The following is a 17,116-nucleotide window of genomic DNA, read 5'->3' on the forward strand; positions in this document are numbered from 1 at the left end:
GGTTGTGTAATATATGTAATATATATATATATATTGCAAATATATTGCATTACTGCTTGTTTTTTAATGTTTATGCCTTGCTTTTCTTTTCTTTTTTTCTCTATTGCTCTGTAAAGCACTTTTTATGGACTTTTATATAAAAATACACAAAAATGGCATCCATTGTTAGGCATGCCCATATGATGACCACGGATGTGGACTAAAAGTGTGAAAAACGTATTTTTTATTTCACTACAGTACTTTAACTCTCCTATGTTACCAACATCAATACAGCATGTAAATGTGTGTATTATATCATATCATATCATATCGTATGTTTGACCAGCATTAACATGTTATTGTTGATGTGTGGTTGGGATTGTCTTACAGCAGCACGCAGCGCTGGCGTGCATCGTCGTAGTAAGTGCCCTCCGAGCAGCCGCAGCCTTCGGCACAGTCCTTTTCATCGCAGCTCTCTGAGCTGGACAGAGCGCGGCACGACCGACCACAGGACGAGATGCACGAGTGATACAGCATGCCTCCCAGACACACCACCCCTGTGACACACACACACACACACACACACACACACACACACACACACACACACACGAGAACGATAAAGCACACCCTCAAAACATTTTGAGGGTGTGCTTTGGCATTCCAGGGCATCATGAAAAAGAAGTTAACTAAGTCCTTGAGTTTTAATATAACATTTTGAAAAGTGAAAAATCTTTGTTTTTGGGGGTCCCATATATATTTGTGCTGCCCCTCCACCTGGCGAGAGCACTGCATTTAAACTTTTGCGAGGACACACAGGTGCTCGTTCTATAAGCAGCTGCTCTGACAAAGACATTGTCCAGTGGGCAAAGTCACACTTCAATACATTAATGCAATATCCTCAGGTCGTGACGGTTAAGTAAAGCTTGTAATCCATTGTATAGATTGGCTCTCGTTGGATAGCGACAATGAGTGACGCGGTCGCACGACAGGGTCAAAATGGAAGTTCTGGAAGGAGGAGGCGTCGGACACTCACCGCACTCGGAGACGTGTGGCCTGAAGTTGACGTCCACACCGTGCTTGGCGCAGAGGTAGGCGTAGTGTGCGAGCGCCGTGCACAGGCAGCTCTGCCCGCAGCGGCAGGCCTGGTAGCGACACTGCTGGTTGTAGACGGACGGACTGACGTAGCCGTGGCACGGTTCAAACACGCTGCCCAGCATCACCTCACACAGAGACGCATAGAACACTGCAACATATACAGGAGCGCACACACACACAAGCACACACATTTACGTGCGCGCGCACACACACACACACACACACACACACACACACACACTTTACATAACGTTTCTATCGTTATACACCTGGTCAGTTCTGGTGCAAAAGTTTCATTTTTTTCGGGGGGACATTATTTTGTCTAATATCTACAATTGGTATTTCACACAATTTGGAAGTGATGTATTATACACGATAATCTACCGTACAGTTAGTAATTCATTGGTATATTATTAATACTGTGCGTGCGTGAGTGCGTGCGTGCGTGCGTCAAACATGTCCAACATGTCTCACAAAAGTGTTAATATGTATTTACATTTTTATTTCAGCAGAACCCCCCCCCCACCTCCTCCAATGCACCATAGTGAAGGTCAGGATGCACGGTATGGTGCATTGGGCAGATGGTTGTCTTTCTCATGCAATTTATCGTACTAGCAAAGCTCGGCCAATCAGTTAAGCAGATGTGTCAGGTTGCCCAATCAGGAACTTTTTTGCTATTGGCTAAGCATCACAAACGTGACACGAACGCCACAAATCCAGAATGGGTGCGTCCTCTGCAGACCCGCAGTCAGACAGATACAGATAACCGTGGTTCTTCGGTTTATGGATAATATGGAAATATAATACATAGATAGAATATGATATGTTCTAAACCCTGGCGACGTCGATAGAGTGAATCCTCTTTGTCTCTGGCTCTCGCTTCACACTTCGTTAACCTATCAGCCCTACTGTCAAAGTCTTCCAAAAGTTGTGGGGGAAACAAATTGTTGTTATCTTGTAGATTGGCTATTTACAAAATAATTTCAGAAATATGTCCACCAATACATGACATGAGCAAAATGGGGACGTGAAGGTTAAAGTGGTTAAAAGAACACACTTTGTGTCGCAGAGGTGGCTTGTGGATAGCTTGGGGATTTCAAGCTAGATTTCAAACTCCCCAGCCTGTCTCGAAGAAACTAATATACAGAAATGGTACTGTCCTACAGGGAGCATTATAGGGCCGCTGTATGGACATAAGGTTGAAAAAAGTGTTCAAATGAAGGAAGAAAAAGTGCCTTACAGTTGTGTTGGTTCATTTCACACGGGTCTATGATGGGCAGGTTGACGGGAGCCACACAAGCAGACGACACCTTCCAGGCATTTGCATGGAGTTGAGGTGTGCCCTCGATCATACCAGCTGGAGACCTACACAAACACAGACACACAAGCACAAAAATATATGCCAACAATTATGGCCTTGATCATACCTGCAGTAGACCTGGACCCCACACACACACACACACACACACACACCTTTGCCATAGTCGAAGCAATACATGTAGTGGAGTACAATATTTGGATCTGAGATGTAGTGGAGTAGAAGTAAAAGTACTGAATTGCTGGAAATTGAGTAATAGGCGATTCACACTGAGAGGGACTGAATCCGTTTCATTGGAACCGTTTCCGAATACGGTTGCTTGGTTATTCACATTGGCCGAGATTCAACAGCGTGGTACACTTGCATAACACACTTTAATCCTCCAGATGGCGGTGTGCTTGATGGCTGGCGCGTATGGACACCCGGGAACGGTATGCATCATTCACACTACCACAACATCTGCCAAGTGGTCCCGAGTGTGCACCCGGGACCATACTGTGAATCGCCCCTAAATGTACTTTACTTTCCTATCACTGCCTATTTTAAATGTTGAAATGTCAAGGGGAGAGGTGCTTCTTGCTTACAGGAAGTCGTCCCTCAGGTTTCCGTTGAAGGTTCCACAGAGGCCCAGTGTGGCTCTGTGCCAGTGGCTGTCCAGGTGCAGATAGAGACGTCCCCCGCGGCCGTCATACTGCAGCCGCAGCCCGATGCCGAGCGCCTTCAGCTGGGTGACGACAGACGTCAGCTTCCGCACCTCCACGGCATCTGTTGTTGTGAGACGCGTCAACAAGAAACAAAGCACAGACATTAGTGTACATTAATCAATCTTTTCCTGACACTGTTCGGAAAAGAAAACTATTAGAGAAATTATTTTCATACTCAGTTATGTTGATTTGTTTTGTTTTTTTAAACGCTGGGACAACGCTCCACACGTCCCAAACTCTTCTCCCTTCTGGCTCCAAAACTATGGAATGCACTTCCCATCACAATCAGAACTGCAGCCTCACTCCCAACCTTTTCACACGCCACCATGGCCCGTAGCACTTGCCCTAGCCCCTTAGATAGCACTTTATGTAGACTTAGATAGCATTTTAAACAGACTTATAGCGTGTTACGTAGACAGCACTAGAATTGCATTTTATGTATAATAATATAGTATAGTATGTATAGTTTACATATAATATAGTTTCATGATATAGATACTAGTCCACTGTTACGTTCTTAGCTTACACATGTTTCTACTTTTTATATATGTGATGTATGCCATGCTTTTTGTTATTGCTAAATGTAAATCGCTCTGGAAGAGCCTAAATTGTAAATTGTAAATTGATGTTGTTTTCACTGTAGTGAGTCCTGTGAGGCCGGTAACCACGGCCATTTACGTCCATTTAAATGGATCCCAGGAAGAAAAAAAAATTGTCTTTGATCTCAATTCATTCTGGTTATTCGTTTATGTAGAACTGATCTGGGTACAGGCGGGGGAGTGGTGTTATAGCAGAACATATACCTGCAACCGTTTGTTGGCCAGCAATAGGCTTCAACTTCTTCTTTATGGCATTGTATGTACCGGTATATCACTGTAACTATTATATCATGAATTGTATCATAAATTATTAAAGATTTCGGCAACTGTTGCACTAAATCATGGCACTAAATCATGGCACAGATAATCACGCTTCAGGTTGCTCTGGTGTTGAAAAGTGTGCTTCTCAAAAGTTCAAAATTGGCACGCAAAAAAAGGACTTTAAAATCTATTTTGAGCCCTGGAAATACCTTTTGACAAATGTTCTGAATTTTAGACGTATTTTTGCAAAACATATTTCAACAAACACATTTTGACAAAACAACACATGCACAGGACAAAACGTCCTTGGGACAAAACCTCCATGCACAAACGGCGGATGTGTGGGACAAACTGCAATGACATATTATGCGCAAATGGCCAAGACACTGTGTTGTAAGCTTCAATGTATTGTATTCGTGGTCGTTCCAAGTAAAACAGAAAGTAAGTGTGACGTTAAAATGCGAGGATGTTTGAAGCCTACCGTCTGTGTAGGGCAGGACAGGTGCTGGATTGACCCCCACCACCACCTCGCCCTCTCTAGTTAACGTCACCTGACGACTTACGTCCTCGTCCAACACCACAGTCACCGACTGGATACACACCTGGTGCTACACACGCACACACACAGGACACGTAAGACAGAAGGTTATAACTGCAGTGTGTGAGAGCTACTGTATGTGTGTGTGTGTGTCTGCTCTGTTGGAGAAAGCATGCATTTCTGCACAGGTGGTGTGCAGAAATATAGACTTTGTCTATATTGTATGAAAGTGTGTGCATGTGTAGTGTATTTGGGTGTGTGTGTAAATTATGTCCATGTCCACAATGTGAGTGTGTGTCTGCACCCACACTGTGCAATTGTGCATGCGAGTTTGTACTCAAATTGTGCATGTGTGTGTGTGTGTGTGTGTGTGTGTGTGTGTGCATGTGTGTGTGTGTGTGTGTGTGTGTGTGTGTGTGTGTGTGTGTGTGTGTGTGTGTGTGTGTGTGTGTGTGTGTGCGTGCGTGCGTGCGTGCCGTGCGTGCGTGTGCTCTACCTCAGCACAGGTAGTGTACTGCAGTGTGACAGTGAATCTGCTGCTGCTGCGGCTCTTGGCCAGGACATACTGACACGCCCCCGGCTGCAGGAACATCCTGCCGTCAAACGTCGTCATAAACACATCTCCCACCACGGAACACTCCGCTGGAGAGGGAGAGAGAGAGAGAGAGAGAGAGAGAGAGAGAGAGAGAGAGACAGAAACAGAAGTGAAATCACTGCTGCCGAAGCGAAAACATCGTGAAACTGTGCTATGCAACAACTTTGCTTTATGTTTACATACGTGGCCGGTTGAGACTGAGGTTAGGGTTAGTTAGGGTTAGAGTCAGAGTCAGAGTTAGAGTTAGGGTTAGTAATAGTTTTAGTAGTCAGACAACAGGTCCAACGTGACATCGGACAATGGCTGAGCACAATGTCAGTATGTAGGAAATATGTCCATACTGGCTCCATTGCATGGTCTTGATAAGGGCTGATCTGATAACATCCGAAACCGCTACATCATCACACACAAAAAGAAGCTCCATCATGAACAAAATATACAGAGTAGATTGGTTGCTAACATTACACATGTATCCTCCTCATCAAACATTACTCATTGAACTGATTGATGTAGAGAGCAGAGGATGAACTCACCAGTACAGTTGTTCTCAGTACAGTTCCACACTCCTCCCATGCAAACACTGCAAACACAACATAACGTTCATTCATAAAAAGGGATTACGCATCAACAATGGGTTTTCTCAGACCCAAAATCCACCAGTATACATGTCAAAAACAGTAATTTAAAAAAGAAATCCAAAATGGTAGCACATCCCAAATTTCAAATTAATGGAGAATAATATTTCCACTTTTTTATTGGCACACGCCAATAAACGAACGCTGACACGTTTTGGCTAAGATACTTCTTCAGAGCAACATAAGAGGTTTGTACAGAACAACTACACAGACACACACACACACACACACACACACAGAGACAATCACTCACCACACGCTGCAGCCCTGCTCCAGCACGTGTCCCTGTGTGTAGGACGTCCCGTGGTAAACGCACGGACACTGAGAAACCGCAATGCACGTTCCATTCTGTAGGATCAGACCTGAAACACACATGGTTGGAATGTTATGAAGACGGCACGTGATCTGGAACAACAACAACCACAACAATTAAATCAGATGTGGGGATACTTGATGTAGAGCAAAACACATCGGGACCCCTTTGTGGGTCGCGGACACATTTTGATGGGTTCCTTTATTTTTTTTGTTACTTACATTTTGTTTTTAATTATTATCCTTTCAAAACATTTTCAAAAGACATTGCCAAAAAAAGCAACATGTTTCACGAATTAAAAACAAATTCCATTATTTTTTTCCAGTAATTTCATGAAGAAATCTAAGAATATCTAAGAATTTCCATACATTAGAAAACGAATGTTTTAATAAGAAGCCGATCTCCAAGCTGTAGATCTGCTGTTTTCACTAGTTTGAGTCCCAGGGGAGACTCAGGATTTCTCTTTTGGGTCACAGGTCAAAACCACTGATAAACCGCTTGGGAACGACTGATATTGTAGAGGGTGCAACATGTTTGTGTAAATACCATCGGGACAGTAGCAGCCGTCCAGACAATGCAGGTTGGTTCCCAGACACTCTTTCTCAAATGTACACGTCGGTGGACAGCAACTGATACAGTCTCTGTGAACAAAACTTTCCTCGCAGCCATCGTCTGCATATGGACACAAACACTTGAGTTAAAGGGTATAATAATTAACAATTACATGGACATGGAATAAGGCATGTCTCAAAATGAATTGTTCCTCACATTACATGGACATGGATGAAGGCGTGTCTAAAATTAATTGTGCCTAGCACTTGTCCTTTGGGACTTGAGCTAATCTTTTCAACGAGCGTATAGAGACACTTAAAAATATTTGCACTTGGCATAGACTCCAATAGTATAAACATTGGAATCAAATGTACTGGAACTTTTGATTATTTTAACGGCGATTATTTTATTACTTGACTTTGGCTAAGGATAACATATTTTACTCAACAAAGAGGAAAGGGCATGTACAGTTTGGCAGCACTGTCCCTTATTTTCCACAGTCTTCAATAATAGCCCAATCCGATTCTAGCCAAATAATAGCCCCGGATTTGAACCTGGTTTCCTGCTTAAGTGCTGACATTTTTTACCATTAAGCGAATAGAGTCGGCCTGCTTGCTCAGTGGATAGATTGAATCTTGACCATCAGGTCATAATTTGTGTCATATCCTGTTTCTATGTGAGACATGATCTTTAACACGCATATAAATGTCTCAATAAAAGAGCAGGGAGACAAAATACAACCACCCCAATTACAAAATACAACCACCCCAATTACTCATACCATACTGATTCAGTAATTACAAAATAGATAATAAAGTTAATATACAGGTAGATGGTGTTGAAATTGAGAGAGTTTCTGAAAACAAATTTCTTGGTGTAATAATTGATGATAGAATTAACTGGAAGTCTCATATTAAGTATATATATAATATATTATCTAGAAGTATTTCAGTTTCAAATAAAGCAAAACACCTTTTGAACTACCGGTATAAGTCACTACGTATTGCTATACTGGTTTTGCCATACCTAAACTACTGTACTGAGGTTTGGGGGAATACTTATAAAACTTCACTTAATGCAATAACTATACTTCAAAAACGAGCTATAAGAATTATACATAATGCTGGATATAGAGATCACACTAAATACTAATATATTATTTTTAAACTCATATCTTTTAAAATTCATGGATATAATAGAAACTAAAACTGCCCTTATAATGTACAAAGTAAGGAATAATCAACTACCTGGAAATATTCAGGTGATAGAGAGGGGGGCTATAAAGGGGGGAACTAAATCTAAAAACCAGAGTGGCTCGGACAACACTTAAATCATTTTGTATTTCAATCTGTGGAGTAAAACTATGGAACAGTTTGCATGTGGAACTCAAGCAATGCCCAAGTGTGAACCAGTTCAAAAAAAGATATAAAGAATACATTATTAAGAGGTATAGAGAGGAAGAGTTACAAAACACTGACTTATCATTTAGATAATTGTACTTAAATGATTGTATGTATATATATATATATATATATATATATATATATATATATATATATATATAATATACCATATGTATGTATTATATGAAATATATAAATTATTTTTTATTGATCATAATATGATATATAGAATAGAATATATTATATTATAGAGCATATACAATGACTTACACTATAAAATAAGAGAAAAAAATAATTATACTTGCGGCCAGTGTGGCCTGTTTTTTTCTATTTTTTTTCTTGTTGTTTATACTTTGGGAATATTATTTTTGTTTTCTATATTGCAATTCTTTGACTTGTTATGTTCAGAATAAAGTTTTCTTTTTTCATTCATTCATTCATTCATTGGATACAATTATATTATATTCATTATAAAGGTCACATATTGAGACGTATTCTTCTCATGTCCTTCATACAGTATTTCTCATTATTACCAAATCAATGTAAAACACTCATCTAAGTCCCACCAAATGTGCAATTAACCGAAGAATACATACGCCATGTTTATAGTTTATGCAAGCCTAGCTTTTCAAAGTGTTGTCACACACGTTGGCTTACTCCACGTGTCTTGGTTGTGCTGTGACAGAAGACAATGAAGGGGTGAAGAAGACAGATTGAACTGTCAGCATTTGACAGTTCAATTCTGTTCATCACCGACCTTGGTGATGTCCTTAAAACACTTCAATCAAGCCATTTGGAGGCTGACATTCTGTGTCCAATTACTGACTGCAGAACAGGTGCAGGTGTCTACTGGCGCCTAAAACAGGGGCCTATCAATCAATTGTTAATTAAATGGGCTTTGAATAGAACTGACTGACAGATTATGGTTTCAGGGGTTGTACTTACTGCAGGAAGGGAAGCTGTCCCTCCACTCTCTCACTGGGTATCCTACGTGAGAGCAGGCTCTGGTGTACTCAACCAAGGCCCGACAGAATGTATCCTCATCGTCCGATCTGAAATAATGTACTACTAACATTACTCACACTTAATTAGTAAAAAGATCAATATTATATTATATCATAATGCTAACCCTAACCCTATTGTATGAAATGTAGAAATGACATAAAGGACGACTTCATCTATTTTCAAGTCAACCCATCTTCATGTAATTGGTCTTCACTAATGCTCATTATAATATGGTACATATTTTTGTTTAGGTACCGTGTCTGTCTCTCAGAGGAGGGCTGTGGACAGTTCAGAAACCCTACCAGTGACATCATCGATGGTGAATCCAAGCTAATAGAAACGGCAGGCTTTCTCTTCCTGGAAAGTTAGCATGCTAACGCTGTTCTCTGGATATAAAAAATAAATAAAAAGAAAGTGAAATCATGTTTCATGTTTCTCTCGGCCGTTTCAGCAGCGTCTGTTTAAAGTTATATTGAGTACTTGTTATATCGATACTTTCCCGAGTGTTGAGCATGCGTCTCTGCTGCGTTGCTGCATGTGCACTGTATGTGTGCAGCCTCCGTCGTGGCTGCCAGGGATATGACCCTCCCCTTGAACCCCTTCCCATTGGCCAAAAGGCAGCTTTTCCGTTGGTTGGTGTCCCATTGGCCAGAGGAGCCAATCAGATCAGTCTAACTAGGTGGCAAATTGGTGAAATGGTCGCGTACATTTCATGAGCGATGTTGAAAAGATGAAAAGACAAAACCTGCCTAATGATGATGTCATTGGTATAGGTGGGTTTCTGAAGTGTCCACAGCCCTCCTATGAGAAGTGGGGGAAAAAACATGGAACATTATTGAGGACCAATGGATATAATTCACGCCAGCATTTTTCCCTGTTCAGCTATTTTGAAGAGCCCCATTTCCAGACTGGAATTGATGAACTTATGATAGGGTGTGTGACGATGCAAGATATCTTCCTTGTTTACCGTCCGGTCTAATGGAGTCTAATGGAACGCAACACAGAGTCTGCTCTGGGCCAAGGAATAGGAGATATAGGCGATTGAAAGAAACAGATAGAATGGATGATTATGGCGACATTGATCTTTATGCGCGATCCTGTGTTATTGACAGCACCAGCTAGCAACCCGACGCTAACGTGAGTAGCATTATGACTATAAAAGCCCAATTGCCGTAGATCAACGCCAATGGCGTTAAGCGTCGCATTGATTAATTGATTTTAATTGACGTAGATCAACGCCAATGGCGGATTTTGGGTTCATTAAGTTTGTGGGGTCCCCTTTGATCTGCAGAACTTCTGTAGATATTTATCCACCACTTAGGTGTACCTAGGTCTCAGACAAAACGACAAAACGTACACATTTACACTGATTGAAGATATCGATTTTTTTCACTTACACACACAGGTCTGAGACACAGCTGGCCACAAAGGGGTTTGGGTCAATGTTTTCATGGCAAGATACGAATGGGAAGAAGAGGAGTGCACTGCACTTCTCTATGGCATCCTGAATGCAGCACAGAAGAAGTTACAATGAGAATACAATGTAGGCTACACAAAAACTACTCAAGCAAGGCCAAACACTGTTGCATATCTTCTACTCATGGACACATTTAGCCATCCATGTTTGAAAGTGCGTAGTACAGTACATTTGGATATTGATATGCTAATACTTAGAGGACCATAATTAGAGGACCATACTGGTGGGAATCCATGATATTCCCATTAACAAGTCAAAGTAAACGAGCTACAACATAGGAGCCTGATTAGGCCTGACCTCAAAATAATAAAAAAACCTTCTAAATCCTCCAGTTTTCTGAAATAAATATTTTCACGATTTTTCAAAAATGGCAGACCTACAAGCTCGTAGCGCGCCACTCGGTGGCACGCTATGAGCTTGTAGATCTGCTATTTTTCAATAGTTAAATTATAGCATAATGTTTAAAACACCAAAAGGGGTTCCCGCCCAAAATGGGTTAACAACATGTCCAACTGAACAAGAGCAGTTTTTGGTTATTGTTCTGAATAACTACCATTGTAGATATTGCGTACTCTATCCGAACAAATTCAGACAAGGAAGCCATTGTTTTCCATTCATTTTAGTATGGTATGAAAATCAACTTAAGGGGACTCGTTACTAAATGATTGCGCTTGAATGCAGTTGAGTATGGAATCTGTGGATTGACTTGAAAAAAAAGTTTAGCAAAATATTTCCATCACTTCCTGGGTGGGTTTAGCAAATCAAAGTTTGAATTAAACAGAATAGGGAAATCAGTTAAAGGTAAATGATGTACAAAACAAACAAACAAAAACTGCAGTATGCTAAACATGCAGTACCACCACTATAGTACTTTAACTCTCATATAATTCATTCTTCAATATCATTAATTATTCACATTAATTATTCAATGTCATTAATTCTCATCAACTGGACACATATGGGTCCATTTGGTTACAAGAGATTTGACAGTGTGTGGTTCTTACATCCATGTCTGACTCTGACTGACAGGGGCCAGTGAAGTCCAGATCTATTGAGGGACACGCTCGCTCGTGAGGCAGATCCACTGCCCAGCTGTTGGCAAAGATTGCAGGCTCGTCTGTCCGGATGCCTGACACGTGTATGCACGCACACACACACACACACACACACACACACACACACACACACACACACACACACACACACACACACACACACACACACACACACACACACACACACACACACACACACACACACACACACACACACACACACAATGTTCCGACCTCATTCTTAATTTGATTCTTGCGACAGCAGAGACATGTGATGGCGCATTGGAGAAAGAACAATGTATGTCCAGGGAAAACTTATTTTCGACACGAGGACGCCTAAACCTTGCATGCTACCCGTCGCGGGGTGCATACTTAGTTTAGTCATTGGTTATACATGGGTTAAGGTTAGGTTTAGGTGTGCTGCCCCGTGGGAGGTTAGGTTTGGGGTTTGAGAAAGGTTTGAGATAGGTTGTAGTTGTAGCAGAGACGAAATGTTTTTATAATCGTCCGATAATATAATATAATAGCAGATCGTGCTCTCAACTCCAGGGGGCGGTTGCCTGGTCTGCCTACCTCGTATTGACGTTGCCATACTCATAAAGAGTTCCTGGCTCCGCCCCGCATCCACATACTGACGAGTGACGTCAGTGGGTTAGGGAGCGCTCCGCTACTAGACCGCGACAGAGTTGCAACCCGAGAGAAAGAGACTTCTGCTGTTTTTTTAATTTGACTGCATAAAATATTTTACATTAAACATAATATACATTTGAAATTTGATAGGTTTGAATCAATCAAATCCATGTTGTTCAAAAAGGAATATTCAAACGTCATTTTGGCCAATTCACAAGCTGCCCATGCGGTATCAATTTGGCACAAAACCGGCATCAAACCGGAATTTGGGACTGATGCGTCCGGTTTGATATTAAACCAGCCATTTTGATCGGGGGCTGATTAATCAGTGCATCTTTACTATAAAATAAACACTTTGCCAAATGTTAAGGCACTTGTCTCACACAGGCACTGAATAAAGCAACGATGCCAAAGTGGAGTAGCTTGACCACTCTGGTTAAAAAAAATATAAATGTAATAATAATAATATAAATGTGTTGTTGTTTGCCTCCTGGTAGCACTATAATATAAACTGTAGGAGTAATATATATATATACATATATATTATGTATTTTTAATTTTTTTCAAAAATCGGCCTCCTGGTGGCGCTTGGCCGTTGGGGCAGAGGTTCTGAATTGTCATCCAGGGAGTATGTGTGCACAGTTTGGCAGCGACCGGGCCAACGGTGTCGGTGATTAGCTGTGCAAGCACTGACAGAGTACTAAACATACTGTCTACCCGTGCCTTAATAACTATTACGGTATCATATAAGTTAGCATGAGAAGGGATTATCTTGTCAAACAGAGCCATGTAAACGTGATGTTCATGGAAGCCGAGCCGAGTGTACTCTGTATGTGAGAGTGGACTCCTCAGAGCAGCGGGGGGCCAGGTATCAGGTTACTGGTCATCTGGGGAAGAATATCTCCTCCTTCCACTCTACAAAGGCAGACTATCAGCCCTTCCCTGCTGCTCTCCCTGCTGCTATAATTGAGCTGATGTGGTATCATTGTAATAACTATGGCGAGTGGGTGCTGACAGAGAGCATAAGAGGAGGACCGGGGGGCCGCGGTCAGGTGGTCTTACCGCGGGCGGTGGTGAGGTCATCACCAGCCACATGGTTGAAGTTCCCACAGAGGCCACAGGGGGCGCCCTGGTGATCCTCGCTCATCTTCAGGTAGACGCCAGAGCCTCCGTCCCACGCCAAGGAGAAACCAAACACACTCTTCACCAGCAGGTAGTCGGCCAGCCGCTCAATAAACACAGCGCCCACTGTCTGAGGCAGGCTCAGTCTGACAGTACACACACACACACACAACCAATCACACGCACGCACAATTGCACACACGCGCGCGTACACATGCACACACAAGCAAACACATACAAATACATGCACCCAGATGAACACATACATGTCTGCACACAAAATGTGTGTACATGTATGATTGGAAACAAACGCACAAAACAAACACTACACAGTCACGGTATTGTCAGAAGTAAGACTGCAACTAATCATTAGTTGTTGTTAATCAATTCTATCTTCACCTGAACACAGATACAGTATACTAGAAATATTGGACCTCTCTCCATGGTACATTACGAAACCGATTATTAGACTTAATTCGTTCAATTTAAAAGTTAATTTGATACATTTCATCTGTTGATGGACATGGATCATTTATTCAATCGCTTTAACCATAGACAACAGAGCAAAACGTCTTTCACAAAGCTCCCATGGAAATAAAATGAGCTCTCTTACTTTGTAATCTCTCTCTCTCTCTCTCTCTCTTCATCCATGCTCCTCTCATAAGACAGTGGTTCCCAAACTTTTTCATGTCAAGGACCCCCAAATCGACATTTATTAGGTCACAGTCCCCCATTTGAAAATATATGCCAGGGATCCCGATAAGAGAGGATTGTTACAGCTCTAGCAGTGATTTTCAACCATTTTAATTTCAAAGATCCCCAGTTTGACATGCATTAGGCTACTGGCCCCCATTTAATGGCATTTCTATCTCTGGGACCCCAATTTATATTTTAAAATCACTGTTAATTTAACTCTGAGAGTGTACTAATTATTTCCATTTAGCTGGGGAACTCCCTCCCTGGAACTCCCTCAAGTACCCCTAGGGGTCCCCACTTTGAGAACCAATGCTCCATAAGACACACACCTGCGACCCCCCTGGTGGACCTGATACCCCGATATATGGATCTCCTCCTCGTCCGGGAAGAACAGGCTGAGAGCCCGCGGGCATGAATACACACTCCCTCGACATACCCTGCTGTTGTGAACCTGAGGGGAGCAAGCAAGGGGAGTGAGAGACACAGGCACAGGGGGAGAGAGAGAGAGAGAGAGAGAGAGAGAGAGAGAGAGAAAGGGGGTATACTGATTACTGAAATTAATTAACAAGGATTAGTCTTGGTTTATAAACTGATTGAAGCAGCCTTTCCAAAAGAACAATGAAAATCCCAACCGACAGATACTTTTACATACTGTGGCTTCAAGGACACAGTGGATACATTATACTGATATGAGATGCAGTAGATATCTATCTAATAATATCTACTGATCAAGAGAATGGACAGCACGCACGCACACACGCACGCACGCACGCACGCACGCACGCACGCACACACACACACACACACGCACGCACGCACGCACACACACACACAGCCATGATACAGTGAATATCACTCTAATTTCGGCTGTTCTGGAAATTTGCAACCCACACACAGTGCAGCTGACTGGCAGTGTTGGCCCATTCAGCATGGAGGCAATATATTTATATTTGATTTATCGAGTGATTGCCATAGGATGCTGTGACTCTGCATTTAGCCGTTTTTGTAAATGTATAGGAGAACTCTTTCTTACCCAGACGGTGTACTGTGGTGACGATGACTGGCAGTCTTGGGCCAGGATGTATGAGCAGGTCCCGGGGTAGTAATAATAGATCCCATCAAACGTCTCATAATGGTGTTGACCCCACGACCGACAGATCCCGTCTCTGTCCTGACCCTGGTTAGGTACTGAGGGATACACCGACCATTAACAGCAATCAGTCAATAAACTACAGTTAATGGCCGGGCGAGTTATGTTGGACACAACACAATAAAACACAATACGAGTCCACTCAGCTTTCTCCCATAGCCCTCCTTGGACAGTGCAATGGAGGATGAATACCCACAGTGCCAATTCTACAAAAGCTGCTCCGTTACTGGAAACCCCCCATAGCTGGCCATGGAAAAGTACCGTCCAACCCTCCTCTACTCAACTATAACCTGCACTGGTGTTCCGCGGTCGTATGAGGTCAAAGGCTGAGTACTGTAAATCAGCAGACTAGTGCCAAACTGCCAATATCACAGTAAAGAATTATAGTGTACTAGTCCTTACCCGTTCTGAATATATGAACAGCAAATGATGTTCAGTGTGGGTAATGTGTTAAATGCTGCAGTACAATCATAAGTATACCATTGATACAATTGGTATTGTGGCTGCTTTGGAGAGGTTATCCTTTAACATGAATAATCAGTTGGATAAATATGATTTGAAGTGGAACGTGTTCCTCAGTCATGTTGCAGGTCCTTTGGTGTGATCCATGGTCAGGCAATGCCCTTTTGCTTGTTTATTGTATTAATATACATAGTCCTTACCCGTGTATGGACTATTGCCCCCCATAAATATATTTAATTGGTCTTCATTTTAACTTGTAGGCTATAATATATTTGTGTCTTTTTTGTGTGAATAAAAACAGCACTACAACATGAAAATATTTGTATAAATGCATGGTAGGGAAATGTTTTCATGGCAAGGACTGTAAAATGTACACTTATTAGCCCACAGACCCCCATTTGAAAAGTATGAAAGACCCCAGTTTGACATGCAGCACAGAAAGTATGGGCTGTGGCACAGGTATTCCCAAATGTACAGTGTGGGTCTGTGTCCGTCCCAACATGCATTTCACTGGTGACACTGGTGACACGTGATTTGCGGGGAGATGAGTTGTTCAGTACCCCCTGGTGGCCGCGGGGGGTACTGCGCCCTGGTTGCGGTTGGATTATTATTTCATATAAATGGGTGATGTAAAAACAATATCTGTACAGTAAATACGACAGTTGCGTCGGTAAAAAAGTAGCCTAGCTGGATTGTGGGAGCGTGCAGATTTATTTTGGCATGGAGAGATGTGTGCTAATAGTGTGGCTCGGTCGGAGATAGAGCACGGACAAATAAACTGGTTTTTATTCACTAATAAATTCATTATTAATCTTATTGGAAAAATGGCTTCGTTAAGACCTCCATATTATTATGGTCAATGCCTGTGTGAAAAGTGGGAGCGATTGGTGCAGGCAATGAGGAGATAAGTGTTTGTTTCTGACAGACAGACAGACAGACAGACAGACATTCAGACATTCGCTCGTTTATAGTATGATTATTCTGATTATACCACTGTTTCATTATTAATATTTATTATTATAGATTAGAAAATAGGCAATGTGTGACATTGTGTTAGAGGCAGTGAGGGGCACCTCACTGGCAGTTGACTCCATTTATACTGCCCTTCCTCACTGCCTCCTTCCTTGGTGCCCTCACGCCCAGCCTCAGTGTCACAGTGACGATCCTGTGGTCTGAGCCGAAGGACCTGTATGCCTTGTTGCTCGCATTCAATGCTAATCGGTAACTTCTGTGTTTTTCTCTCTTTCTTTATTTTATTTTTTGAATGTTCTTCACAGCTTGTGGTTTGCCAATTTACCCTGTCACTGCCAACCCATACTATTTGGTCTGGGGAGAGCGTTATAGACACCAATGGGTCTCCATACATGGAGTCAGCAGCAGCCCCTTTTCACCTCCCATTTCTCCCTGCCGAGGAGTCACTAATGCAGTGACAAAGAATGCCAGCTCGTTGGAGCACCCGGGCCAAGCCAGAGGCATCACAGAGGAATCGAACCCTAGTCTCCACAATGGTGGACGGGAACTTTA

At 42.2% G+C, this 17,116-nt stretch overlaps 1 protein-coding gene across 1 annotated transcript in view; it reads right to left on the bottom strand.

Annotated features, from left to right (window-relative positions):
* otogl (otogelin-like) overlaps positions 1-17,116 on the bottom strand; it is an 87,361-nt gene that overhangs the window by 64,232 nt on the left and 6,013 nt on the right. The window contains exons 6-20 of the mRNA XM_083762706.1: positions 15,014-15,168; positions 14,310-14,431; positions 13,225-13,430; positions 11,482-11,606; positions 10,398-10,504; positions 8,941-9,047; positions 6,587-6,712; positions 5,981-6,089; positions 5,626-5,672; positions 4,994-5,139; positions 4,441-4,567; positions 2,980-3,160; positions 2,318-2,442; positions 1,016-1,225; positions 368-536 (exon numbers count right to left, since the gene is read on the bottom strand). Of these exons, the coding sequence (XP_083618832.1) occupies positions 368-536; positions 1,016-1,225; positions 2,318-2,442; positions 2,980-3,160; positions 4,441-4,567; positions 4,994-5,139; positions 5,626-5,672; positions 5,981-6,089; positions 6,587-6,712; positions 8,941-9,047; positions 10,398-10,504; positions 11,482-11,606; positions 13,225-13,430; positions 14,310-14,431; positions 15,014-15,168 (2,062 nt within the window). The remainder of the gene's footprint in view (positions 1-367; positions 537-1,015; positions 1,226-2,317; positions 2,443-2,979; positions 3,161-4,440; positions 4,568-4,993; positions 5,140-5,625; positions 5,673-5,980; positions 6,090-6,586; positions 6,713-8,940; positions 9,048-10,397; positions 10,505-11,481; positions 11,607-13,224; positions 13,431-14,309; positions 14,432-15,013; positions 15,169-17,116) is intronic.

This window comes from Protomyctophum parallelum (genome assembly GCF_964188405.1).
Source record: "Protomyctophum parallelum genome assembly, chromosome: 4".
Classification (NCBI taxonomy): Eukaryota; Metazoa; Chordata; class Actinopteri; order Myctophiformes; family Myctophidae; genus Protomyctophum; species Protomyctophum parallelum.